The sequence below is a fragment of the Camelus bactrianus genome, chromosome 5, assembly GCF_048773025.1.
Source record: "Camelus bactrianus isolate YW-2024 breed Bactrian camel chromosome 5, ASM4877302v1, whole genome shotgun sequence".
Taxonomy (NCBI): Eukaryota; Metazoa; Chordata; class Mammalia; order Artiodactyla; family Camelidae; genus Camelus; species Camelus bactrianus.
The window spans coordinates 81412440-81439952 of NC_133543.1; the positions used below are offsets into that span (position 1 = coordinate 81412440).

The 27513-nt window shown below is 43.7% G+C and overlaps 1 protein-coding gene across 3 annotated transcripts in view; it reads left to right on the top strand.

Moving 5' to 3' along the window:
• The window catches only part of ANKRD44 (ankyrin repeat domain 44), a 296495-nt gene that overhangs the window by 84643 nt on the left and 184339 nt on the right, over positions 1–27513 (top strand). For all 3 annotated transcript variants that reach the window (XR_012507147.1, XM_074364224.1, XM_074364225.1), the window contains exon 2: positions 24684–24767. Coding sequence is in view for 2 of the 3 variants with exons in the window: in XM_074364224.1 (XP_074220325.1) it covers positions 24684–24767 (84 nt within the window). In the remaining variant the exon portion in view is untranslated. The remainder of the gene's footprint in view (positions 1–24683; positions 24768–27513) is intronic.

A 27513-nucleotide genomic window follows, 5' to 3' on the forward strand; every position in this document is an offset into this window, starting at 1 on the left:
GTGTGCCATACTTTCTGTCATGATATCCCTAACATTATTAAGAAGATTCCAATTATTTTCTACCATAAACAATACCCCAATAAACATCTTAAACAGAAACCTTTGTACTCATCCCTAATTGTTTCCTTAGGGCAATATGCCACAAGAATTACAGGAATAAAGAATGTGAAAGTACGTATAGCGCCTTCAAGTGTATCGTTCAGCTGCAACCTGCATCTTATTCTACGATTCTTCATCCCCTAAAGTGACTGGATTGCTTTAAAGTTATCCTAAAACTTATATAGCATTAAAGAAACCTAAAACATGTTTTAGGAAAGATTCTATACTCCCAAAGATATTATCTCTTTAAGTGGCTGTGGTTGAGATACGTATCTTTCTAACAATGAATGAAAGAGTTCTAAGCTTGCTTACTCAAAAAGTCTAATAAAACAGATCATTAAAAGTGTTGGAATTGTCTTGTTTATGAAAACTTATAGTTAGTTTAAATTGGTCATTAAAAGATTGTGTGAACCAGTTGCCAAAAGCTTAGCAAAGGACGAGTCCAATTCCTTTATTTGCTCAATAACAGATTTTTATGCTTTGGCTTAACATATAGGGCTGATGTGGTGTGTTAAGACTGTAGTGCTCAAGTGTGTAACAAGCCTTGCTTAGCTGGAGTAGAGAAATATTTACCCATGCTCTGCGAATGAGCTGTTCTTTATATCGTTTAATTAGCCAGATTTATTTTAGCTAAGGTTAAATATGTTTAATATATTTAATAGATGTCTTAAAATAACATGTGCTGAAATCAATTAGAAGAAATGCAGAAGAATTTCCAAGCAGGCTTTCTGTGGGATAATCACTATGAAGATATTATTTTGGTTCATCTTAGAAACACCAGAAAGCTGGTTGGAAGAAAATAGACTGAATCCTAATGCATGTCCCAAATAGCATTGTTTATGTTGTGGACACTTCTTTTGCAGGCCACTTGTAGAAGCAGGTATACAGTCCTCTCCTTTGGAGCCTAATCTTGTTGTGGGTGATGTACCAGACTGTGCATACCAAGTGGCTAGGTATGTAAGTGTGTGTATGAGGCAGAAGTCCTGTAGAGTCAGAGTTACCCCCGGGAGTCTCTTTGGAAGGCCCCACCCTGGAGGTCCATGCTCTGCCTCTCATAGAGGCCAACACAGCCAGTTTTGCCTGCGGAGTTGGAATGGATTGCTGTTTCTTTGAGCACCAGATAAGCAATTGGCTTGGGTATAGGGGCCAACTTGTATGAAAAATATGTTTCTTTAAACACTAGAATTGCACTTGGGTCTGTGAGATGTTCACACTGGTGGAGCTCGCTGACATGAGACTGCTGGAGGGCGCTGAGGAGTGATGTTCCCTTCTCTCCTCTCCTTCACCCTGGGGTGCGAGGTCGTTGAGTGGGATGGCTGGCGCGTGTGCACGTGTGCAGGTCTCTGCCTCCCTCCTTCATGGTGGGTGTTACTGAATTCTTCTCAGAGAAAGCATGGTGACGTGACACCACTGCAGTTGCTGTGATGCGGAATTTTTACCTGTGGAGAAGTTCTGTGAGACCCTATGGTGATCTTGTTGGTTAGCACACACTTTGAAAGCAAAGTAGAAGAGGCAGGGTGAAAGAATGGGTTTTTTTTTTTGAAACCAACCTATAATAATACTCTTTCCTTTCCCTACATCCAGTGAGCAGAGACTTACTGAGAGCCTCCTGTGGGCCAGGAGTTAGGGACACAGGGGTGACCATCCCTACTCTTCTGGAACATCTGGTCTTGGTACATCCTTGAGAATTTGCCTTTGCCTCGGTAACAGTGGACTAACTAGATGATCAGTACACCCATGAGGACTTAAATATTTGCTGCAGACAATGCTTACTTGTGGTTCTGGATTTGGAACTGGAGAATGAAATGGTTTCTTTGAGGACGATCCATTGTCTCAGCTCACACGCCTACTGGCTTATCATAACCAGCCTCAGAGGCCAGTTGACCTCCTGTCTGATGCTGGTGTGCCCTCACTGGGTCACACCTACCTGGTCCAGCTTTGGCTTAAATACTGCCTGATGTCTGACGTCTTCTGTATCTACCGGCATCAGCACCTTCTCACTCAGTTCCTCATTCTCAGGATCTGCATGCCTGTAATGCCTCCTCTGCTTCTCCCAGAGCGGTCCTGGGATGTGTGCACGTGTGTGTGTGTGTGTGTGTGTGTGTGTGTGTGTGTGAGAGAGAGAGAGAGAGAGAGAGAGAGAGAGAGAGAGAGAGAGAGAGAGAGAGAGGAGACAGACTCAACAAAGCACATCCCTGTGTATGAGACTTTTGGTCTTCTCATCTTCATCATTAGAGTGATGATAGCAAACCTGGAGAAGAGGGCAGAGGGGCTGGGTCCCCACTATGTGTTCCTTTGGCTCTCTTGGTCTTGACCTGTTTCCCTTTCGTGGGGCTTCCTTGGGCTGTGTTGTCTCCTGCTTGCTGTCACTATTCCTCTTGTCTGAGTTATGGTTTATAATCTCCTGCCTTTCTTAAGGAGCACCTGGAACCTGCAAAGTAGGTAACGAAGGAGAATCTCATGGTGGGATGGGGCGGCAGGACCATATGGCCCTGACTTGGTCTGAGATTCCCATGCCCCTGGAGATGGACGCCAGGGCAGATGCCTCAAGGTATGTCAGGGTCCACATAATTCACAGGATTAACATGATTTATTTCCCAGACAGTTAATTTTTTCTGTCAGTCGTCTAAAAGCATTATTGTCACATTGAATTAAATATGACTATCTTAAGGCATAGACTGGAAAATGTACATGAAGTTAAATTATTTTTGAGGCAGGTATCCAGAGGGACACATTCCCTCCTCTCTTCTGTTACAAGGACTTTGGGGCAACAGTTTAAACAGGTGTGGCTGCATCCTGGCTCCTTGGTGAAGTTATCTGAGGTGTGGGAAGCATGTGCTGCATGCTGGTTCCCTTCCCTCCCTCTCCCCACTCCCCCCAGCCACCCCATCTTATCACTCATGCAGGAGGCGCTCTGCTCCGCACGTCACCCCTCAAGTGTGACTGCCCAGCCCACAAGTGCTGCGGACATTAATCCTGGGTTTCCCTGGACCTGCTCCAAGGGCAGAGCCTGGGGCCCGTCAGAATCCTGAGGGTGAATAGCGCGTGAGTGAGGAGTGTGGAGAGTGATGGAGAGTGGCTGCAGCTGGCTTCGTGGAGTCAGAGTGGGAGGCATGTGCCTCCCTTAGAGAAGGGAGCCCCCTGGTCTGACACCCTCTCTTGGCATAAGGTCCACAGTAGAGCCTCCCGGATGGGAGAGGGTGTCTGTAGTCCCTAGGTGAAGCCACTGATGGAGCAGGACAGGATTTGCTCATAGGCTGCTGCACAGATCGGAGCAGATTCCACCCTGGATGCTTTCTGCTTCATCGGAGGCTGCAGGAGGGCATTTGCCCCTCTAGTCTTTCACTCTTCTCTGCGTGGAGCTCAGGCCATGCTCGGCTTCTGTTTCTGACCTCCTTGGAAGCTGCATCTCTCCACGGGGGAGCAATGATATCTGAGCCGCAGGAAGCAGACACATGCCGTTCCAGTCCGCATGACCTCCCAGCCCCCTAATCTCTCCAAGACAAGGTGCTCCAACAGGTGGAGCAGCCCTACTCTTTTAAGACCTGTCTTGCAAGAGGAGAATTTGCTTCCTTCGTAAACTCTGGAAGAGTGTGACGCAATAAAGACAGGCATCCGCCTTAAGGAAAATTTCTGAATGTGCCAAGTGTGTCTTTGATGCCTGTCCAAGGGATCCAGCTCAGCGTGCTGGGAAGGGCTCCAGCTCTGGAACCGCACATATCTGGACCTGGATCCAGCCTCAGTCCCCTGCTACCTTTCTGTCACTGGTCGGATGACTTCAGTTTCTGAGCCTTGTTTTCCTTATCTGTAAAAGGATGCTGTTAATAATAACTCACTGTTAGTGATGAGGAGGAAGCAAGATAATGTGTGCAAAATACTTAGTGTGAAGTAGCCAATCAAAAATGCCCCTCAAGGATGCTCTGCTGTCCCTGAGCCCAATATTGGATCCAGTGTGGCCCTTCTCAGGAGGCTTCAAATCATGTTTCTTTTCTTTCCTTGTCCCTCTTGAAAATACCCATCCTCCTCTTGCTGCTGACCTTTATTTAGGAGTCAAGGAAAAAAAAAAACACAACTAAATAATTCCGCATAAGAGTGACTAAGTGATACTCTTCTAACTCTCTCAGGGGTGATTTCAGCCTGAAGGGGAACCTTTCACTCAAAGGAATTTTTGTTACAAAGAGAAGTCTTTCAGGAAGGAGGAGTGGGTTCCTGTGGTTCCTGAACAATTTCCTGCTTTGCCCACGTTCCCCCAGGTGAGGCTCCCAAAGTGCTGTCTCTCCTCAGCAACCCTCACCTGCCAGCTGCAGCTCTGGTTCCCTCCGTCTTGGACTAAAACTCTCGTCCTGGTTCTTTGTTCTCCTGATCCGTAGGCATCTCGTGCTGTGTGTGGCAGCAGCTTGCATATCTGTCCATCTTACAGAAATCAGAAGCAACTGTTTTAGTGCTTAACCCTTTCTAGCTTTTCACGGTGATTTCCGTAAACTATTCCAGTTCTTAGCAGGAAATAAATAAAATAGCTAAATGAAAGACTGATCTACTTTTTATTTTTGTAAATCACCAATGGCTCATCTAGTGTCTCTTAAACCAGAGTGGTAAGTGGGCCAACTGTTCTTGGTGGGTAACCATTGCCTGAAGTACTTGAGTGCTGAGAAAGCTTCTGCGGTTGTGTCTTTGAGATGGAGAAGCATGCCGTGCTAGGTTAGCGATGTCTGCTAGAGGCCCGGGATGGGAGGTGCAGCTCTGACTCGGCGACCTGTCATCCTTTCTCCAGCTCTCTAGCCGTTAGTCATTTTATCATTTCTCTCTTCATTTGCTCTCCCACTTGAGAGCAGTCGGGGTACCAAAGAAGGTATTCTCAAGCCAGGTTTTCTCTGGTAAATGATTTAGCAGGGCTGAAGCAGGATGCCAACTAAAACTTATTTTCTGTAGATTTCATATTTGTCCCCTTCTTGGGGTCCATTCACGTGAATAACGAAGAGCTTTTATGAAGTCAGGGGTTTGGATCTGGGGTTCATAAACAGCACCAGGATTTGGTCCATTCAGAGAAACTACTCAGAACATCTTGCCTTTTCATCGGGAAGAGCCGTGAGCATGTGAACCGTAGGCAAGGAAATGAATTGCATTCATGAATCACTTGAACAGCACAAAGCAAACCAAAGAGCTGCCTCTAATGGTACTGGCTGTTGTATCCCCTTTGCTTTTGTTCTAAATGCCTATTTTCCAGATAGCCTAATGGATGAATCACACTATGTTCTGAGAGAGGGAGAAAAACAGCCTGGAGAAAATGGGTCACTTACATGGGGTTTTGGGTTGTTCTTCTCTAAGGTTACCATTAGAACCCATTTGAAAGCATTAAAATGAAAGCCATTCTTGAAAAATAGGCATCTGGTATGTGGCGTGGCTTAGCTTTGCCCACTCACCTCTGCCACTGGGAAAGCGAACTAGCCTTTGGATGCTGAAAGTTGAAGGGCTAACAGCTCCTCTCCCACGTGTCATTTATCCTCCGTGCTTCTCCAGGGTGGGAGGAGAGGTGGGATGGATACTCAGATAACTTCTTCCGAGAATTTAGGAGAAGCTGGCCAGCTCTCTCTCTGACCTCCATTTGGTTCTGCACTGTTGGCATGTGTGTGGTGGTTATTGGTACCAAGTGTTCTCTACTTGGGCACCCGTGGGCAGGCTTAGGTCATACCTTGGTTTTCAGGGTCTTCTGTGAAGTTACTTAGAAAATCTCTAAAATACTTAACAAATCTCAAGGATCTCTTCGAACATCCAGAATAAAATATGTATTTATAATGTTTGAGGAAAGTAATTTTTAATAGTTCATCAATACTTTCCAAGACTGCTGTAAAACCATAACCCAGGAATAGCAACAAAAGCCCCATCACCATGTGGCATCTCCTCTCCTTCTGTCCTAGCTGCACAGTTTATAAAGGAGGGAAGGGGGACTTTAAAATTTTGCTTTTAGGAATCTGATACATTTTTAAAAAGCTGATTCTGTTTGGAGATTCTGATTCTGGCTCATAAGGACCCAGGGAATGGATACCTCTTCCTCATTTCTGTTTTTCTCTGATTTGCCAAATGCAAAGGTAAGGATTATTCATCCATATGGGGCATGATTTCTTTCTTTCTATAACATTTTTACGAAAGCAGATTTTTGACTTAGTACCGCCAACCAATAGTATATTCCTCCTTTGCTGGTGGACCAGGGAAAGGTATATAACCCAGTCAGGAAACATCATCATGGCGAAAAAAGAAACTACAGGAGGGCTTTCTCAGTGACTTGGCATGGAACACATTCATTTGCTAACGTACTCTTTTGCTTGCTGGACATTAAGATGCTGGAATGATAAGAGATCAGAGGAGACATCTGAGAAGCTACAGGACAATTACAGTCACCTCTAAAAGAGAAGCAACTTAATGTGCCACCCGCAAGCACAGCCGTTTAATCGAGGATGATTCCTCTGCTCGAGTCAAGGAAAGGAAGGAGAAGAATGTGGCTGTGACTTAAAATACAGGGGCTGTGGTAAGAAAGTCCCAGCTTCACCAGTGACCCGGGACTGAGACTGAACGGAGTTACTCAGGAAAGAGAACGTGCAGACTTCTGGAGACAGTGGGTCAGAGCGCGGGGAGCCTCCTCCAGATCTGCTACAAAACCCTGAGCAGGGAGCCTCCTCCAGACTCCTGCTCCCTGCCTTCCGAGTCCTGATTCTCTCTGGCTGCTTTCTCTGTGGTCCATTTTCGGATAAATCCAAACTTGTTCCCTGCATCTCTCTTGTATACGGCAAGAAGTGTTTTCATTTAATTTAATATGAGGCCACATTTAATAAATTGTTAATTCTTCTAATTTATTAATTTAATATGCCATTCCCATTTTTTAAGTTGATCGTTTCTATTCAAGGAGTGGTGTATTAAAATGTAGATAAATTCTTCTTACTTTCTAGGGATGACGTAACACCGAGGCAATCTGCTCTATATTCTCGTAGATAAATATTAGAAATGTAATTCTGAAGAGGACCAGCCTTATGAGGATATAACTTTTCAGACTTACCTTGTGGGGCCCTTATGCTCAATGGCTCTTTCAGAATTGCTGATGCAGGAGGGCGGAGCCAGCCCCTAACATCCTTTAACTACTGTGTTGTTACTGATAACGTAATTAACCAGCCTACGTTTTGTATATTATTTAATACTTTTGAAAATTCTTCCACAAACATTGCCTAACAAAGGGTGAACTCCATGACAGCAAGACATCCTTGTATGTCTAGTTTTGGCAGAGAGGCCAGGAGGGAGCCCGGGCTCTGTAATATTGTTTACTGAAGGAAAGGGCACAGTTCCTCTCTCAGCTTCACAGCATCTGCCCTGCCACCATTTTTGTGAGGGTGACCATCACCTCTGAGCTGACATTACTGCCCCAGCCTTCCATGTGGTGTCCCCCACTCTGGTCAACCCTGCCCTGCCAATCCATTTCCATCTCACAGCCAGTCTGATCTCCAGTAATAACATGAGTCTGAAAAATGTCACTCCTTTGTGTTAATCCTCAACCCTTCCTGTTTCTCTGGAGGTAAATGACAAAATCTTAGTATGATACACGAATGCTCAGGCTATGCCCTGCCCACCTGGCCAGCCCCACATCTGGCCACTTCACTCCTTGTGTCCTGTGCTCCAGCCGCCCTGAACCGCTCGCATTAAACCACGTGTGTTAGGCTCCCGCTGGCCTCTGGGCCTATGTAGATGTTGCAGCCTCAGCCTGGAATCCCTTTTCTCTTGTTACTTTAGGGCCCTGGGTTTGATGTTACCTCCTCCTGGAAGCCTTCCGTGATAAGCCAAGGCTGGGTTGGGTGGCCCCCTAGTTCACACTGGGATGCCATTGCTTACTTTTCTGGTTTCCTCACTAGATTCCAAAGCTGCCTGAGGCTGCAGACTGTTTTAATCACTGCTGAATCCCCTCCACCACAGAGTGCCTTGCCTGGCTCCCCACGGATGCTTGAGAGATGTTTGTTGAACGAGCTGGAGAGGGCAATGTGGTGGAGTTGAACTAGTATGTGATTTGGAGCCAGAAAGATCTCAGTAACCGGCAGTAACCTTGGGTCACACGAACTCCCCAAGCGTTAGTGTCTCTCTCTCTAGGAAGGAGGACATCATTTCTGACCTCAAGCAACTGTGGTGAAAATTTCATGGGATGACATAGGGAAAGCATTGAGCACAGAGCCTGCTCCATGATGAGCTCCAGTAAGGTGTCCTTCCTTTCTCCTGTCCCCCCCCACCCTCACCTGCCAGCTAGGTCACACCATGGATTAGAGTCACAGACTTCCAGCAGCAGAGTCAGGTTCATGGCAGTGGTTCTAAACCATCTGCCAGGCAGCTGAGACACTTTAAAAAATACAGATTCCTGGACCTCACCCCAGGGTTCTGGGATGGGATCCAGGAATCTGTGTTTTTTCCAAGTTTCTGTTGTGCAGCCATAATTGGGAGCCTTTGACCTAATGCAGCTTCTGACCCGTCACAGGAATCCCGCTTGTGTAGCCCTTGCTGGACACCTGGGGGACGGGTGGCTTGTTGCACTTGCTCTGTTTGTTGTTGGGCATCTGCTCTAACGTGAAAAACCCTCCCTATCTTGGGGGGCCCGATTCTGCTTCCGAGAGACATCCAGCCCCTTAGTTCTGGTTCTGCCCTCTTGAGACAAACGGATTAAGTTCACACGTCTCCCCGCAACCATTCTTCAGATATTGGAAGCGAGTACTATGTCCCTTCGAAGGTTTTTCTTTTCCAGGCTAAACATTCCTGTTCCTATAAACTGAAATTTGCTAGCTGGCGCCTGTGGGCTACATCCGGTCCACAGATGTGTTTTGTTTGGCCTGGGGTGTTTGAAAAATATTGAGTAAGTTGCCAACATTAAAAAATCAGGGCATTTTGCTGAAAAGTCTGGAGCTCCAGCATCATCTCTTGAAAAACGCAAAAAGTCTGGAGTCACAACTCCAGCTCTGGATTGAGACATAAATTCTCCAGACTGTTGCGGTCTCAGACACTCCATAATACTGTCTCACTCCCGCCAATGAAATCATGACACCACATGGTTTTTCAGACCTGTCATTACTCTTGCTATGTTTTTTGATCTGTGCTTCAGAGTGTCAGGTGGTCTCATCTTTTAAAAAAAGTTCTTTATTTTTATGATTATAAGAACACTGTTTAACGACAATGATATTTAACAGTAAAAATGTTATAGAAAATTTGGGAAATAACAGTAAAATGTAAGAGAAAATGTATCTGTCAGCATCCTATTTGGCACTTTTATAAATTTCCTTCCAGGCCTTGTTTTCCTGGGCATATTTATGTATCATGAAGCTCAGATCACGCTGGAAATAGTTTTATAGATTGCTTTTTCCACATCTCATTAAATTCCCTCAAAAGATCAATTTTAATAACTAGAATATTCTGTTTCATGTATTGTGCCCCTTTTTGGGGATTGTGGTAAGATACGTATCACATGAATAAAATTGACCATTTTAACCATTTTTAAAGTGTACAGTTCAGCAGCATTTCGTACGTTTACGATATTGTGCAGCTATCACCACAACCAAGTTCCAGAAGATTTTCATCACTCCAAAAAGAAACCGCATGTCCATTAAGCAGTCATGTCCTGTTCCCTCCTCCTCCCAGCCTCTAGTAGTCACTAATCTGCTTACTGTCTCTGTGAATTTGCTTAATCTGGATATTTAATATAAGTGGAATTGTACAAGTGGCCTTTTTGTGACCTTCATGGCTTCCTTCACTTAGTATGTTTCCAAGGTCTGTCCATGTTGTAACATCCATCACTGTATGTCATTCCTTTTTATGGTTGAGGGATATTCCATTTTATGACTGTACCACATTCTATCTCCTCACCAGTTGATGAACATTTGGGTAGTTTCCACCTTTTGGCTCTTGGAATAGTGCCGCCATGGACATTTGTGTACAAGTTTTTATTTGGACACCCATTTTCAATTTTTTTGGAGTTTATGAGTCATCTAGGAATTCTGTTTTAACTTACTGAGGAGCCTCCAGACTGTTTTCCACAGTGGCTGCGCCGTTTCATACTCCCAAGAGCTATGTTCCCATTTCTCCACATTCTCACCAACACTTACTTTTTGTTTTGTTTTCATGATCCTAGTGTGTCTGAAGTAGTATCTCATTATGGTGTTTATCTGCATTTCTCTAAAGACTAATAATGTTGAACATCTTTTCAGGTACCTGGTGGCCATCTGTATATTTTTTTGATTTGTGTATTGTAACTTATTTAATAATTTCCCTAGCTTCGACACTGGTTCTTTTCTAATGTTTGCGATCGTGAGTACTGGTGTTATGAACATCTCTATATAAAAACTGTGTGCATATCTAGTTATTTCTTTAGGGTGGCTTCTGGATGTGGGGTTATGGGGTCAAAGTGCACTATTTCTAAGGTGTTGGTATGAAGGGTTTGATTCAGTACTGCATGTTTGAGGAGCCCATGCAAGTTGCCTGGAAGGCCTTTTCAAGTGCCTTGCCGGGATTTCCATTTCTGACTTACGCACCAGGCTCATTGGGGTGTGACCCAGTTTCCCAGGAGATTCTGATATGCAGCCCAGCTGTGAATCATTAGCCAAATGTCTTCTGCACCCATGTAGGTCTTAAAAAAAAAAAAAGAAAGAAAGAAGAAAAGAAAAAAGAGGCCCTTGAGAACTGCAGTCTCTTGATTGTCCCAGTCCTCTGACCAGTTCTGAACAGACTGGTTCTGCTGCTTCCCCTGCTGTGACCAGTATGGCCCATGACCCTGCTGTTGTCACAGAGTGAGCTGACCATCACCTGGACCCCTCAGTGGATTCTTCCCTCATGAGGTCTGGTCTTCCCTTTCTGGTTCTTGGGGAGTTGATTGTTTTGACTCCATCTTTTCTGGCGAGGAAGCAGGTTTCTGTTAACACTGTGACCGTCCCTAGTCATGTAACACCTCCTACCCGAAGCTGGCGTAAACCCAGGCCTCTGGCTTCTCAGATCATTTCTCTCTCCTTCCCTCGGTGGCCTTGTTGTGGCATTTTTGATTGGTCATGATTCAAGAAGCAGAATGTACTCGCACATGCCAGATGTACTCAGAGTCTCTAAAAGAGGGAACAGGCCTCAACACGCCCGGGCAGGCCGTGTCCGTCACACGAGACCCTGGTTTTACTGCCTTTGGCCAAGCCCAGTTCTGTCCCTGGGAGGAGGAAGGGCAGCCGGAAGTCCCCCTCAGTTGGGACCGTGATCTCTAAAGAACGGTGACCACATTGTGCATGTTGAACCACTGAAGTGTTGTGTGGTAACTGGGTAACAGTTGCTAAGAGTTTTGATGTTAGATGTGTCGTGCAGATTACCAAATCTAGATTTACCCTGCGAGGACACTAGTGAGGTCTCCAAACCATTTAGAGCCAACGTCAGGGAGAGTGTTGGTGAGGAGAAGGGGGTTTGGAGCCACCAAGAAAGGTGGCATGTCAATTATGGTCAGTCAGGCCACAGGAGGCGTTGGGACACTGGCTGCCTCCCTGGTACCCAGGCTCAGACCTCAGTTGCCTCTGTGGTTGGGCTAGGACAGTGGAGGTTGAGGGCTTTCTTTTCCTACTGCTAGATAGAAACACATAGCAAATTAGGTTTTATTTAAACTCAGTAACTCTCTGTCCTTATTAAAAGCCCTTATTTTCTGCAATATGATTGTCTAGATTATGCCTTTGAATTTGGCTTTCAAGTTAACATCCTGGGAGTAAATCTTGTTTTCCTAAAGTTTAAAAAAATATGTTGAAAGCTAATTTTAGACCGGGGAGGGTAGTGAAAAGAAAGAGAACCACAGACTTCCCTGTGGCGCCACCTCAGTTAAAAATTGCATGCAACTTTTAAATCTCAAGACTTGGAGATAAAAAGCACATTAATTTACTTATGTCCAATTCATTTTCAGAACTTTGTCACAGAGCCACTCAAAGTCAGCATCAAGGCTTAATATATATCTGGAACGTACCCTGAACTCTCAAATCCTATTTACCAATGTGGTAAAGTTGAAAACATGTTATTAAACATGTTTTATATTTAAACGGACTTGGTAGGCTGCAAACATAGCATTGCAGTGTGGAGTGACAGACGAACAGTATAGTGGTCAGATTATCGATATCAGCATTTTTAACTGAGTTTTTGATTTTCAAAAGAACTCAGTTTTGGGGTTAAATCACAATCACTTAAACTTCATTATTACTTTCTTCCATGTTACTTATGTTATTTTCCAGATGGACAGGAACAATTTAAGCAACAGCTATTGTCTGAAGAGCACAGAACAAGGTGGGGGGTGTGTGTGTGTACACGTGTGTGTGTGTCTGTGTACGTGTGTGGGTGTGTGTTTGTGTGTGTGCTGGCGGGGCTGGGGAGGGGCGGGAGGAGGATGGGAGAGGAGATCTGAGGGGTGTTTTCAACCTTACACTGGCTGGAAGTAGTGCATTTGAATCAGTCTTTAGTGTAATGCTCTGTGGCAGCTGAACTTGGGGTTCTTTTATGCCTTTAAAGCAGAGGCTGGGTGGGGGTGGAGGAGAATGAGGTGGGGTGTTTGGAAATGCAGTGACCTGGAGAAGGGCCTGCGTACTGTCACCCTCCTGAGTGTATATGGGACTCATGTCAGTGCTGGACCCCAGCTCATTTGTCTCTCTGAGATACAATTTCTGTTTCTCCATCCATCTAAACTATTCTCAGGCTTTAGTCAAGTCCTGCCTCCTCCTCAGACACCGCCTTGACTTCTTAACCCTTCCTGTTTCCCCCTTGTCTGCATCAGAGAAGGTTCTTAGAATGTTAGGGCAAAAGGGACCTGTGAGCTGTCATTGTACTGGTACTGGAGGAAAACCCCACATCCACTTGCGTAAAGTCTGTAGAACGTGGTTCAGTCCCGTCTTACATGGCTTAATTGTTCTGTGTGGGTTAGGCTGTTTCCCCAGCTATATTTGGCATTCTCTGAGGAAGGGACTATGTCACACATTTCTTTGGCATATGTCAGAAAAATAGCCTGTAGTAGGTTCTCAGAAAATGCTTTCAGCTCTGGTAGCCCTTTTCCGTGAAGTGCACTGGTCAGGATAGACATCGACAGAGGCTGTTTGTTGTGGGGCAAACTAGAAACAACCTGAGTGCCCAGCCATAGGGGAATAACTAAGCAGATTGTGATCTATCCATTTTGTGGAGTGTTATATAGCTATGAAAAGAAATGAGGTAATCCTCTAGCTAGCCACCTGGGGGATAGCCTCAATATGTTACTGTTCTTGCCAATAGCAAGAAAGAGAAATAGTGAATTTCCACTTCTGAGATAACAATCAGTGTAACCTTCTGTATCTGTATCTATATTTTGATGTATCAGCAGGGACTTGTGGGAAGATGTGGTAGGATACACATTAGGTGATGGGAAAGGTTATTACATTTTTTCTTTACCTTGTCTTTGTATTGTTGCAACAGGGAAACTACTAAGATTACATACCAGCAAATATAAGAGAAAGAGAAAATGCATAGAGGTTTTTATGTATTAGAAAGTCCCTTTCACATAATACTTCTATTTTCAAACTTTGCATGCTTGAAAAAAATGAATTTTATTCTTTGACTGAATTTTAGAATTAAGAAATAATGACAGCATTATACTTGGATTGGGTTTTTTTGTTTGTTTTTTGAGCTCATGACATGAAGATAAGTTTTCTTTTCATCAAAACCTAAACTATGAAGGTAGCGCCCAAACCCAAAGCCTTTTGCTCTGGTTTCTGTGGTGGACTGGGGAGAGCAGTGGCAGCTTGTACAGATGCAGGATGCTAACTGACTTCAGAGCCCCAGGAACTTCCTGTCCCAGAGCTGAACAGAACAGAGCAGGCAACTGGGGATGCTTGCACAAGTGGAAAAGTAAAGAAAGTGGGTGCTGCAGAACTTCCGGTGCTCCTCTGCCAGTGGTCGGGGCAGCTCTGCTCCCGAGAGCCCTGCATCTCGCCCAGGAAGCGGATGAGGGTCTTTCTGCACGGAGATGGCCGTGCCTGAGCGGGCTAGCTCCTCCTCTTCCACCTTTTAGACCCTAAAGTCCGAGGGCTTCTGCCCCAGGACCTCTCGCCCAGACCGTTGTTGCTTGTGGTCTCCTAACTTGTTGAACCATTCTGATTTTTTAATTCCAGTCCATCATTTCCGGAGAGATCGTTCTAACGCACAACTCTTAGGTAACTCTTCTGCTCAAAAACCATGCATGGCTCCCCAGTTATATGAGAGTCCAAATTTTTTAAGCCTGGCATTCAAAGCCTTCTGTAGTAGGATCCCCGACTACTTCTCAGCTTCCCTCACTTCACTTGGGCTCCAACCAAATGTACCTCTTCTCTGTGTGTAATCAGTCTTCTGCTCACATTCTTCTGAAGTAGGAGTGCTTCCTTTCCATTTTGTCCATCTCTACCTGTTTAAATCCTCTCCAATTCATTTCAAAGGCTACATCTTTCAGGGAGCCAGATGCGATCATTCTCCCATCTTCATGTATGTCTCTGGTATTTACCTTGCACTCAAGTCGCGTATATTCGTACACAACTTTGTAGACTTCCTCTTACACCTTAGTAACATCATCAAGGGAGAGACTGATTATTACATCTCAGTGTCCAAATTTCTTACCCTTAGTGAATTTCTTACATTTAATCAATCTTTGTTGAATGGAATGTGGTTGTTACCTGAAGTGTACCAGATTAATTTTTTAAAAATGTATTTTTCATTTCTTGGTGGGGTGCTATGCAGAGAAATAAAGGAAATATGAACTGGGTTGTTGTCTCTGCAAGGAAATATGATGTCACTGTACTTTTTGCAAAAGTTCCCATTTTATATTATCTAATGTGTTTCAGTCTCTTGGACTCCTCTCTTCTTGCTGCCTTATCATTTCTCTTTGAGATCTGCCACTGAATGCCCTTGCTGTGACATTGGATAGGGGAATTGGGAAGATGCTTTGCTGAAGACCACTGAGAGGATCTCTGATAGATTTGCATTCTTTGTGACTTTCCTGGTTTTGTGGGCAGCAGGGGACCCTCTAGGCATCTCAGGCAGAGACTACTTGAGGTTCTGGTCAGCCTACTGCCTTAGATTTGAGAGTGGTTTGAACAGCCGGGGCCAGGAAGGTGACTCCGTTTTGCACATATCCCTAATCCCCCCCTGGCTTCCCGTGGAGAGGTGGTGAGAGTTTAACTCCTTTCCTAGGAGTGCATATGGGATTCAAAGGACTACAGAGAGGAAGGAGAAAGCTTAAAGGGAAATTCTCATGGGCTTTGGAAAGACTTGATTGGGCAAAAGGTGGCTTGAGTCAAGTCCTGCTTCCTCTGCAGACACCACCTTGACTTCTTAACCCTTCCTGTTTCCCCCTTTTCTGAGAGGATCCAGGTTCTAACAAATTAGACAAATCCAATTTGGGGTTTGCCTGAATCATGAATGACTTAATGTGACGGGGTTAATTCCTATATCTCACATGTAGTCATTCCATCCCTCTCAAATATAACAAAAAATTGCCACCTTCCTGATGAATGCCTTTGATTTCTACACATCGATTTTGTTTTTAAAGAACACTTGAATTGCCTTAGTTAGCTTCCAATTTCCAATAATTCTCAAAAGTTATAATTATTGTACATTACAAGAGAAATAGTACTGTAATTAACTTTCTGTCATATTTTTTCTTTAGAAATACTTTTTTAACATTGTTCTTATCACGATAAGGGATGTACATACCAGATAGCAGTAAAAAGTCATGTTTGTAAAATGCATCCTAAAAGGTCAGGTAAGAGGCAATGATGAAGCAACAGTATCAGTTAGATTAAAATCTGGAGGCAACGTTGTTATCTGAACAAAGAAATTACACTGAATACATTTATTACCCTGAAAGTCATCATCTGGCCATATATGATATTTTTCCCCATAAGGATCACTCAAATGACTTACACGGATTAGCACTGTTAAATCACCATTTGCATTTGAAACCACATGAATTCAGTATACTGTAAGACACAGTTATACAAAGAATGTAAACAAAACTAAGGTAGGAAAGAAAACCTCTTAACAATTTCTCAAAACAGGAAACTGTTGTAGAAGTATATCGTTCTTTTAGTTTCGCTAAAATTTACAGTGATTTAAATATGCCGCATAAACTAACCTCTTGGATCCATTGTGCTCTTGCTTAAATTAACTTTCTCTAAACATTAACTCCCAAACGCTATTTAATTAACTTAGCTAAAGTGTAGATGTGATCTCAAGCCATTTGAAACTAGACAGAGTGAAAAAAGATGTGGGTAGTTGGCAGGAGATCCCAATAAAAATATGGCATTTGGCAAAGTCTGTCTGCCTTGTTTTGCTTTGCTTTTCTCTTTATGGATGTGGCCTATTTTTGAAATGCTACGATCTAAATTCAGCGATTCAACTGACAAGTCTGACAAAACAGAACTTACTTCTGTGGAGGTTCTGCTGGGGCAAAGGTGGAAGTGTTCCAGGAACTGAAGGAAGTAACCCCGATTTCACCTGGAAACAGTAGTGTCTCGGGGACAGGAGATTTGGGCTGTATATAAAGAGTGAAGGAGAGCGGCCAAGACACTGAGCCAAATTTCATCCAGGAATAGAGCAACATCAAAGAACTAAAAACAGTATCTGTTGTTTCTATGCATCCCTGGAAGTAGCAGTTGGGGAGCCTGAGATAAATGAAGATGGGAAAGTTCCCTCTTGCGATGCCTTGGATTGTGGCAGAGTCTAACTGGACTCTCTGTCTCCACTCTGTCCTCCTCTGAGGCTCAGTGCACACTGTGGCCAGATTAAATGTTTGCAAAAACTTTGTGCCGTTTTCTTGATCAAGACCTCCAGTTCCTGTTTGCCCAGAAGATTAGGTTAAAACTCTCTGCTGGCATGGTGCTCCCCTCACCCAGTTCTTTTTTTTTTTTTTTTTTTCCAATCTCATCATCTTTTCTCCAAGGTGAAAGATGTATCCCACAGTCTTATTCAAGGCCCAGCTTACTATCTGCCTTCTCCTTCTTTCTGGTAACTCCATCCACACTAAGCCCCCTACTTTCAAAAGTTGTAGTTCTTTGTTTTCTAACTTTTGCCAAGATTGTTTTATTGTTAGTTATTTTGTTGAGAGTAACTATGTCTAGAAAAATATGCACAAATATAGTCACTATATGGAGTAAATGTATACACATATACAGAGAGAATAGATGTGGTGACATTTTTTTCCTTCGTGAGTTATAAAGCGTCAAATACTTCTTCATAGAAAGTTCATTGAAACTGAGGGTGAGTTCCTGATCAGGAGCTATATATGTGTTTATGCTGTATTAGTTGTAATGTATTGTATTCACATGACATGTGAGAGAGAGGAAGTACTGAACTGGGGGAATCAGGAAAACTAAATTCTAGTCTCAACTTGGCCACTAACAGGCAAATCACTTGACCCCTCACAGCTCCAGACAGGGAATTAATCTCCTTTACGACCATCAGGAGATCGTAAAGGAAAAAAGTATAACCATACCTGTTTATAATAACCTTAAAAAGTAAAATTATGATTTCACATCCCAGTGGACATAAATATGGTCACGGCTTGAACAGTCAGGAGAGATGACGTGTTATTCAAGTGAGTTGCTGTTATTTTGGTTTTATAGACTAGACCCCTCAGTATAGAGCGTTTTGCAACTCTTGAGGCTGCCCAGTGTCACAATGACCAAGTCAGGCTCAGTGTGATTTCCACTCCCTTGCCTGTATATAAACCCTTCCTTCCCAGTATGATGGGCCCCTCTGCTTTGCTGGTAGTGTTGAGTGGGTTATAATCCTAACTTGATTTATTTGCTCTGTAGTTTTTAAGGAAATCTCCCTGGATTTCTTATTTTTCTGACTGTAGGATGGATGGACATAAATGCACTTGCCTATGAAAGTTTTTGAGCTTGTCACCTCCAAGTCAACACTAATCATTATTTTTATTGAGTGTCCATTAGGCATCTGGCCTTGTACAGGAGGCACTGCATATATTATGTTATTTTTTTTAAACACATCTTATAAAATGGCTACAGTAACTTTGTTTTATAGATGGGGAAAGCATGGCTAAGATTTCATCCCAAGTCAGTCTGATACCGTACATGAGTCTCCCTATTGTAGCAGAAAAAGAGAGAGAGATCTCAGGTCTGTAAAAATCAACGTTGCCTCCAGATTTTAATCTAACAGATACTGTTGTTTCATCATTTCCTCTTACCTGATCTTTTCTGAGTAACTGGCAGCAACGCTGACGTGCCTCGGTTTCATTTGTCTTCCTCTCTGGCTCACTCTCCTCCGGTGAAGGTGCTAACGTGTAGTCTTAGCAGAGAAACAGCCAAGGAGGACCTCGGGAAAGGAAGGTGCGACAAGGGAGGTGAAAGTCCCAAAAACAAAATGACTGGTCCTTGAATAACTATATCATAGTCAATGCCTGTGTGTTATGTCTTCATTTTGGAAAAAGTTGGATAATAGATTAATGTTTCCATTTTCTGATTAACTATAGTTCTTTCACAATGTTTAAGTATAAGGTTAATACATAGCTACATATAAAGAGGGTATGACTGACAGTGATATTTTATGCGTTTTCTGTTTTTAATAATATGATAGACACTTTGCAGCATAGTTTGTAGGAAACATTTTCAGACATGCAGACCTGCATTAAAAATGTTTATGAGGACTCGGTGTATTTTGTACAGTTATTAACAGAAACAGATTTTGGTTTTTATGATCATCATTATCTTTCTGTGATGGAGTGATCTTCTCCCCAAGTAAAGAGTGATCTATATTCAGGAAGCACTCAATGACATCCTTTCAGCGGATCACACATCAGGACCCACATGAATAGTGCTAACAAGTTCTGTCCGTTAAATCTAGTGACTCGAACAGATTTTTATTATCCTTTTGTAAAAATGCAAGCACTGCCTCACACAAAAACCAGTTGTTACCTAATGAAGTGTTTCAGCATGTTCATGTAAGTTGATAGTTTCATACGGCCAGATTATTGCTGCATCAGCTATTAGCTACTAATAACGTGATCCCGTCCTGCTTTAATGACATACTGCACTCAGAATACTCAAGTATGGACAGATGTGCAGGAATATCATTTTTTCCTCTTGACTATTGATTCCCAACACTCACTCCTGAATAGAATGCAAGAGGTTTTATGTTAGACTTGGAGTCTTTAGTTACCCAATCTAAAGAGAAAAGGACAAGCAACATACCCAGAGTTTGGACTGTGATGCCGGAGCATCTTTTTGGACTTCTTACCATTGACTGTAGTCCCAGATGCTCAGTGACAGCCTCTGTCACCCTGCTCATCTTCCAAAGCCAACACGTGTTAGTAAAGAACACGCAGCTCTGACAAAGGGACAGTGAAGGGCACTCTACAGTGGTTTTAGCCAAAATCAAATTGATGGTTTCATTAGGGGATTTTGGAGAGGGCACCCATGACCTCATTGCACGATGGGATGGAGTGGATATGAGACAAGAGGGAAGGGAGCAGGACACAACCATTGAAGGCATGTGACACAGCAATTGAGGACAGGACAAACTAGGTAGAACCACGATGGCAGAAGATTCCGCTTCCAGTAGACCTTGAGCCTCATGGCGCACCCACAGGCCCCATGACAGTTCCTAGGCTGACCATAAAAGGTTTAAAAGTGGGCAGTGGCCAATTCCTGGAAATTCCCACTCCTTTCTCAACATGGTCAGAATAATCCTCCTTCTTGTTAGCATAGGAAATTCTGAGCCCGTAAAAACTAACAACCCCATGCTGCCTTGTGGTCGCTCTCTGTCTTGCCTTCTGAGATGCCTGCACTCTGTCTAAGGAGGATGTATTTGCTTTTACTTTAAACTAAACATCCCTATACCTCTGGGTCTCGCTCCCTCTTGCCTTTCGTGAGGGACCGCACTCTATCTATGGAGTGTGCTTGCTTTCGCTTACTGTGCCTCAGTCTTGAATTCTTCCCTGAGTAAGACAAGAGTCTGTTGTCCAGAAACAGAGACGCTCAACCTGCTGGGCTTGCTCCATAGAACCCACGATGGGCTTTGTACCTAAACCAGTGGCGTATCTGCTGCCACTAGTGGCACTTTTAAAAAATGGAATCGAGGGAATAATTGAATTGGGTTTTGCACATGATGAAAATAATTTTTTAACACTTGAGTTTTAAATAGCTTTACTTTCATTTCCTAAAAACCTGGATCCTCAGGGATCAATGGGAAATTTTTTTGATTTTTGTTTTGGTATGTAATAATGTATATGTTTACTTATTACTAAGAACTCAGAATCTTGAGTTCTTTTATGTCTTGAATAAAGTGGATCCTCCACCTACCTTACTTCTCTTAATTACACAACCTGAACATTTACTCTTATCTCCCAGGTAACACGTTACCGTCTTGCTCCCCCTAGTGGAATTGTGACTCTACCTCCAAGTTTGAGAATACTGTTATCCGTACATATTAGATTTAGCATCTTATTTTTGGAAATCAGGTATTTTCCTAATCTGTTTTCAAAGACTAAGAATAAGAAACTATTGCACTGGGTGGGCTGATAGGGGATGTGGGTAGCGAAAGTGGCTTTTTGCAGTTAAATTTTCAGTTCCTAGTGGTAGCAAGGTTAGCAACATAATTTGTAATGGCTGCCAAACTCAGGGGCCTCTGCTTTGCACTTCTGTCTTAGGTGGTTCAAATGTCATCAGCCTGGCTGACAGTCACCTCTAGAAGGCACCTATATTAACACTCTTGGCAAAGATGGTGACGTGCTGAGAGTTGGTGATACTGAAAGTCAAGAACAGGTTCTATCTGCATATTGACTCCCACTTGTCCCATTGGTCATGTGGGCCCAGGAAGCATCCTTCTGCCTTCTGCATTTATGTGAGGGACTGTGACAGTATCCACAGCACATGACAATCATCTCCAGTTTACAGCTGCTAAGAAAATTCCAGTAATTGAAGCTGAAGTGACTGCATATCTCTTTTAAGAATTTAAATTTCTTTAGGGAGTGATAATCAATGGTTTCATAGCATCAGAAGCTCTTTTTTTCCTGCCACACTTTGTTTTTCACAACTTCGACCCTTGTTATTAATTTACATTTGTTCAAATTTGCACACAAAGCCCTCCTATTTTGTATACGCTAGGGCTGAAATGTCTGAAACTCCTAAAAGAAACACCTGTGTGTCACAAGGCTTAGGACCCTGCTCTTTTGCAGGTAAGACCTTATCAAGGTCAAAGCGAAAGGTGCAAGAGATATAGTTGTTGCCAAGTTAATCATCAACAGAGTAAGCACTTGATATGAGCAAGAACGTTGTAATTAGAATATTCCCCCTTTCTTAAAATCATGTAATAGAGACAGTACTTAGATGTATCTTTTTCCAAATACTCCTACTCAGGGCAAGTGTTTACTTAGGGAAAAGTAAGACAGCAGGGTCTGATTGAAATCCCAGTAAAAGGGAATGCCAAAGTGTTCTTTGGGCATGTTTTATTGGGGAGTGTGGAGGAAAAAAGAAACACCTGTACTGTTTTTCAAAAAAAAAAATACCACTTTCTCAAGAGCCACAGTCATTTAGTCCAAGAATTGCATCCACACAAACACAACTTCCATTCGAGCAAAGCACGTATCTGTGAAGTCCTGGTTTGGAATCTCAGAATGCTGGAGTGAAGACAGTGATGTCACAGCAGCCACGTGGCCCAGCTTGGGTAGAGATGTCCATTTAGCAAGACTTTGGGCTTTGGGGGACTGGCACGTTTCTATTCCACAAGGAATGTGAGGCGTTTGGGTGTGAATCAGCATGCACCTCTGTGTATACGTGCACGCGTGTAGATGCAGATGTGTGTGTACATGTGCAAACGCAGGCGTGTACGTGTGGGTATATTTGCATATGTATGTGACTGCAGCTTTGGAAGAGTTACAACGGTGGCTCAGCAACTTCCCGGGGGATGCTAGCAATTCTGTGCATTGACCATACTCTCCAAAGCAGCTTTTAGCAGAGCAAGGTCTGGAGCTCTTCAGGAAGTGTGCCTACCATTCTCTGCTGGGAATTCTGTGCATTGATCATACCCTTCGAACAGTCTCAGGGACTGGACCTGGGCTGGGCCTGGAGGTGTTCGGGAATTCCAGGCACCACCCCCTGCTGAAGGACTGGCTTTGCCAGGACGGCTCTCCTGGGGGAACATTCCAGCCATAGCTTGGAACCCTTGTCTTTCTCGAGGAGTATGAGGACTGAATGCAACAGAATATCTGTATGCATTCCTCACACTCATGAGTGAAGAGAGGTTTTGCTTACCTAGCTGGGTTTCCTTAAAGTGACTATTGGTGCGTTAAACTGGGATGGGTTTGTGTCTCAGAATCTTAACTTCTCAACTGTTGATTGATTGCTGCTGATTGAACACTGAAATCTTGTCAGACCCTGCCTCTGCTTGTCATCCTCTGGTTCTTGGGGTTTGTTATTTGCTTTCTCTTAAGGTTCAAAAAGGCAGAAAAGTATTTTGCCACCAGCACAGCAGACAGAATTTTGAAACTGATAGACAAGATTCAATATTTTTGTTGAAATCTTGACTTTGTGTGACTGTGTTGTATGAAATGTGGTCTTCACCACGGGGCAGATAACCCAGAGATGTAGGCAGTAGGTAGTCAGCAAGCACGTGGAAGAAACTTGTCTTGGAACAGAGCTCCAGCTGCACTGAACTAGGCAAACTGGCATTCCATTCAGGACTTCTTTCCTGCTACTTAATTGTTGGCAATTTGAGAAACTATCTTTGAATCATACACCTTGGCAGGAGAGTGGGATTAACAGGGTGTTGGGGGCAAAAAAGCGATACATCTGTCCACTTGCTGGAAACTTCTATGGCTGGGAGAAAATCATAGACAAATTCCTGGCATATGGAAATATTTATTTGCAATTGAACGTTCTTTACATGTTGTTTCCTCCAGGAATCTTACTATATCCTACTGACAGTACTTATATTGGTCCCCCCAAATAACAAGAAATATCATCAAAGCCTGTCAGTAAGGCAACAAGAAAGTAAAAAAGAGAAGTGAAAGTTTATAGGGAAAGTCAGGGCTTGGAGTCCCTTGCAGACAGCACAGGGAGAGAGTGAGGCAGGTGACGCTAATAATTTCATCTTGGGCGGGTGTTTACCACTTCCCAAGAATTAAGTGGGCATTTAAAAACCTAGGTTCTCAGACCCCTGCCCTAGAATCTCCAGGGAGGAGATCCGGGAATATTGTTTCCACAGGCATGTTAAACATGATTCTTAGGGTGATTTGTATGGTCAGACAAGTTTGGGAAATGACTATCATCTAATTTCCTACTAGGATGAAAGTGTTTCAAAAAGTTGAAAGTAAGTTTGTGCGTGTGTGTATTATTGCCAGGGTTTTTAAAGTTTGAAAAAAATTGTCAAATATTCCATATTGGTATCATAAACATTTCTCAGTGAACACATTTGTTTGTGTGTGTGGGGGGGGGTTGTATAGTTATGGAGGGTTTTTCCGTATATTATCTCATTTGTTCCTGATAACAATCCTATGGGGTTAAGCAGCAAAGGTCATGTTCACCCCCAGATTACACATGGGAAGTGGGCTCAGCACGTAGCTGGCAAGTGGTGGAGGTGGCTTTGAACAGGATCCCTTACCATGGGGGCAAGCTCAGCACGAGCCCCAGAGCCCAGCCCTTTTCCTCTTTTACCCTGCACTCTGGTCACCAGGTTGATGGCAGCATTTCTAATATGTCAGGTTCTCTGCGTGTCCACACTTCTGCACACTCTGATCCCTCTGCCTAAATGCCCTCCCTTCTCTGTCTGCAGACTCACACGCGTTCATCAAGGTGCCTTCCACGAAGCTTTTCTGGGTACACTCTTCTCACCCTTCCTACCACCCAAGCAGAGCTGGTTTCTCTTTCAGCTGTGGTTGCCATCACACCTTGTAAATCCTCCTGCTATGCGCTGGGTCTTGTTTAATGGAGATGAGTTCAGTAATAAGTGCTCAGTGATGCCCTCGCTTCCTCCTCCCCACCCTGCCATTATACTGCTTACTTTGAATGGATGGGATGTAATCATGTCTAAAACGCTCAGTGCTTGTCGGCTAAAGCTATGGGAAGCATTTGGGAATGATTACAAAGTTTTTCCAAACATTGACAAAAAATGCTCAGGAGACCAGAAATGTGGCCATTGACATCCCCTAGGAACAGAGTTGTTTAAAGGTACCAGGGAACCTTGTCTAATGAGAGGTGGGGGAATGAGAGGGGACCCTGTACAAAACCACAGATTTGGTCATTTCCTTGGTGGGTAATTGAAGGGCTTTTCAAGGACATCTTAAACTAGAGGTGATTTTCATGTTATATTCCTAGCCCCCAGGTTAGATGTGACTGTCTTGTCATGGCTTTCAAATCGTATTATAGTTATTTCTTTACGCAAATACCTCCCCCACTAGACCTCTAGTAGGGGTGGACCTGAGCCGTATTCATCTTTGTCTGCCAGTTGATAATTGTTGAATAAACTTTTGGGGAACAAATTGGCTATCCATCTGCATCTGAATGCAATCCAATTATCTAATTATACTGCTAATTCAAATTTTCCTGTGTTTACAGCCACCACTGGTCCAAGCAATCTTCAGCGGTGATCCAGAGGAAATACGGATGCTCATCCACAAAACAGAGGATGTGAATGCTCTGGTAGGAGATGCTCAGGCCCTCTTAGCCTTTCCTGTGCCATGGGCCTCTCTGGTGTCTGATAGATCCTTGACTGCTTCTCAGATTTTTAAATCCATGAAATAAAACATATAGAGTTCGAATGGATATCAATGATACTGAAATACAGTTATCAAAATATTAAAAATCAGATCGGTGATTTAATAATATATGTGTTTATCAGTGCATTTAAATAGCAAGGTATGGTAGGAGATCTAATAATGACCGTAATTTAAACACAGTGATGAGCCTGATCAGTATTTCATGTTACCTGCTACCACTCTAGAGTGCTGTGGACACACCTGTGACTTCTGCTGACACTACTGAGGTGTGCTGCCTGCATTCATAATGAGAAAGGGGACGTTTCCGTGATAAATTAATGAAAATAAAGATATCAAATTTGTACATCTAGAGCCTGTGCCCTGTAGCAGGGGTTGACAAATTGTGATCTGACACCTGTTTTGGTACGGGCTACTGGCTAAGAATGGTTTTTATTTTTCACATGGCTGAAAAAAAGAGTGATATTTTGTGACACAGGAAAACTCTATGATATTCAAATTTCCATGTCTACAAATAAAGTTTTATTGGAAGACGGCCAGGGCTGCTTTTGCCCCCAGCAGTAGAGTTGAGTATGTAGACAGTAGTAGTTGTGATGTAGACAGTATGGTGGCCCAAAAAGCCAAAAATATTTACTCTCTGGCCCTCTGGAGGGAAAGTTTGCTGTCCTCTGTTCTAGAGGGTCCATGAACCTGGGATCAATGGGTGAACTTGGCATCCTGTGTACACCCTGAAATCACATGTAATATGTGTGTGGACTTGTGAACATTATTATTTTTTTGAAAGAGTCAAAGAGGCATTTCATCAAACTCTTTAAAGGGTCTATGACCCCCCTCCCCTCAAAGACTAAGAACCACTGGATCTGGCAGTTCCTGAAATAAACAGACCTGCAATTAAGAAAGGTGAAAAGAGTTAGTCAATAATTTACCCTTTTAATGGTTTCCTAGACCTAAACTGAACAGGCAATTATGTCCAGTACATGGTACTAATTCTCTTAATGTAACCCAATTACCTAAACACTCCAATCCGCCAGGGAGAGCAGTTCTCTTTGAAGCCTCTAGCGTGCGGTAGAAACAACAGAAAGACTCAGACCCACCCGCGGGTGTGGAGAGCTTCGCCACGGGGAGTGGGATTGTCTGAGGCTGTATCTCTGTCACGTCGGCTGAACGCTTTACTCAGAAGGCGAGTCCTTTGGTGCTGCCGAGCTCTGTGGCAGTGCACGTTGATGTAAGTGCGGCTTTTGGAAAAAGCTTTTGGCAGCTCCTCCCCAGCTGGCACTGAAAACAAGGGAGCAATGTGTTGTGCCATTTTTGCAAGGTAAGCACAGATGAGGCCAGGGCCGGACTCCTTGAGAAGGCAGTTGGGCACTGGTCCAGGGCCTGCGAGGCCTGTGCTTCTGAGAGGAGGCGAGGCAGGCCAGCTGACCGTCTGGTGTTCTGACATCACCACATTTGTCTGGCCTGTTTTGTGGCTGGGCCCACGCCCAGGCAAGCCCAAGGCAAGGGTACAGTCTCTTCCTGAGGATCGTGAACACACAAGACTTGTGTTCAAGCATACATACCAAGAAAGACTGTCCTTTCCTCTGAACGGCCTTTACTTCTCCTTAGGAAGGTGACAGACAGTTGCTGGCTGGTAAAGATTCAGAGGGCTTAGCTTGACTTCTGACCTGACTGCGTGACTGATTTCGTCAAGAGGTTAACTGCTGTAACACATAGACTCCTAAGAGTACAATGACTCAAACACAAGAGAAGTTTAGTCCTCTGAGCAGATTAGAGGGGTGGCTCTCTTCCACGTACAGTCCCAGATATCAACACGCAGCTTCTCAGGTCCCTCAAGGGTTTGTCACCAGTCCAGCCAGAGGGCAAGAAAGAGCACGGAGACAAAGCATGGGAGGATTTTTATGGGCTGGCTTGGAAGCGGCCTGATCGTGTCCACCCATGTCCCATTCACCAGAACTCAGTCACATGCCACACTTAACTCAGGGGAAGTTGAGAAATTAGTGCAGTGCAGCTGTGTCCCTAAAGAGTTGGAGAACAGGGGCTTTGGTGAAGAGTCGGCAATCTTGGCCACACCAATTTTTGGTCTTAGAGATTTCTAGGGAATTCAAGTGGTAACCGTTACTTTTCTGTGCAGTGTCTTGTTCATTCAACACTTAACTGAGTTCAGACCCTGTGCTCGATGCCAGTGATACAGCAGTGAGAAATCTATTGAAGTTGACTCAGATGAGGCTGATAACTGGAAAGATTTAGAAGCCTTGTCAGACTAACTAAACTGAGGTGGAGGTGGAGCATCTGAATTCCAAATGAATGCAGGAATTCTGAAAACCAGAGTTTGAACTCCATAAAGGCTTTCTGGGGGTTATGCGATGACAGCGTGACATCAGCAGACTGTTTGCACTACGCTGAAACAGGGACAAAGATAAACTGGTGCCTTTCTGTGGCGCGTGGTGAAGACAGGGAGGGAACCATGCCATGGGAAGAGTGGTTGAAGAAGCCAGTGATGTTTCAGACTTGGGAAGGACAGGAGGACTGTCCCAAATAGTTCATATGCTGTCAAATTAAAACGGAACTATTTTTATCATGCTGTCACGTGGTGGTACGCTACAGAAAATAAAAGTTCAGCTCAAAATATAAGAAATAACTTAATAGAGCTGTATAAAGAAGTAATGAGTTGA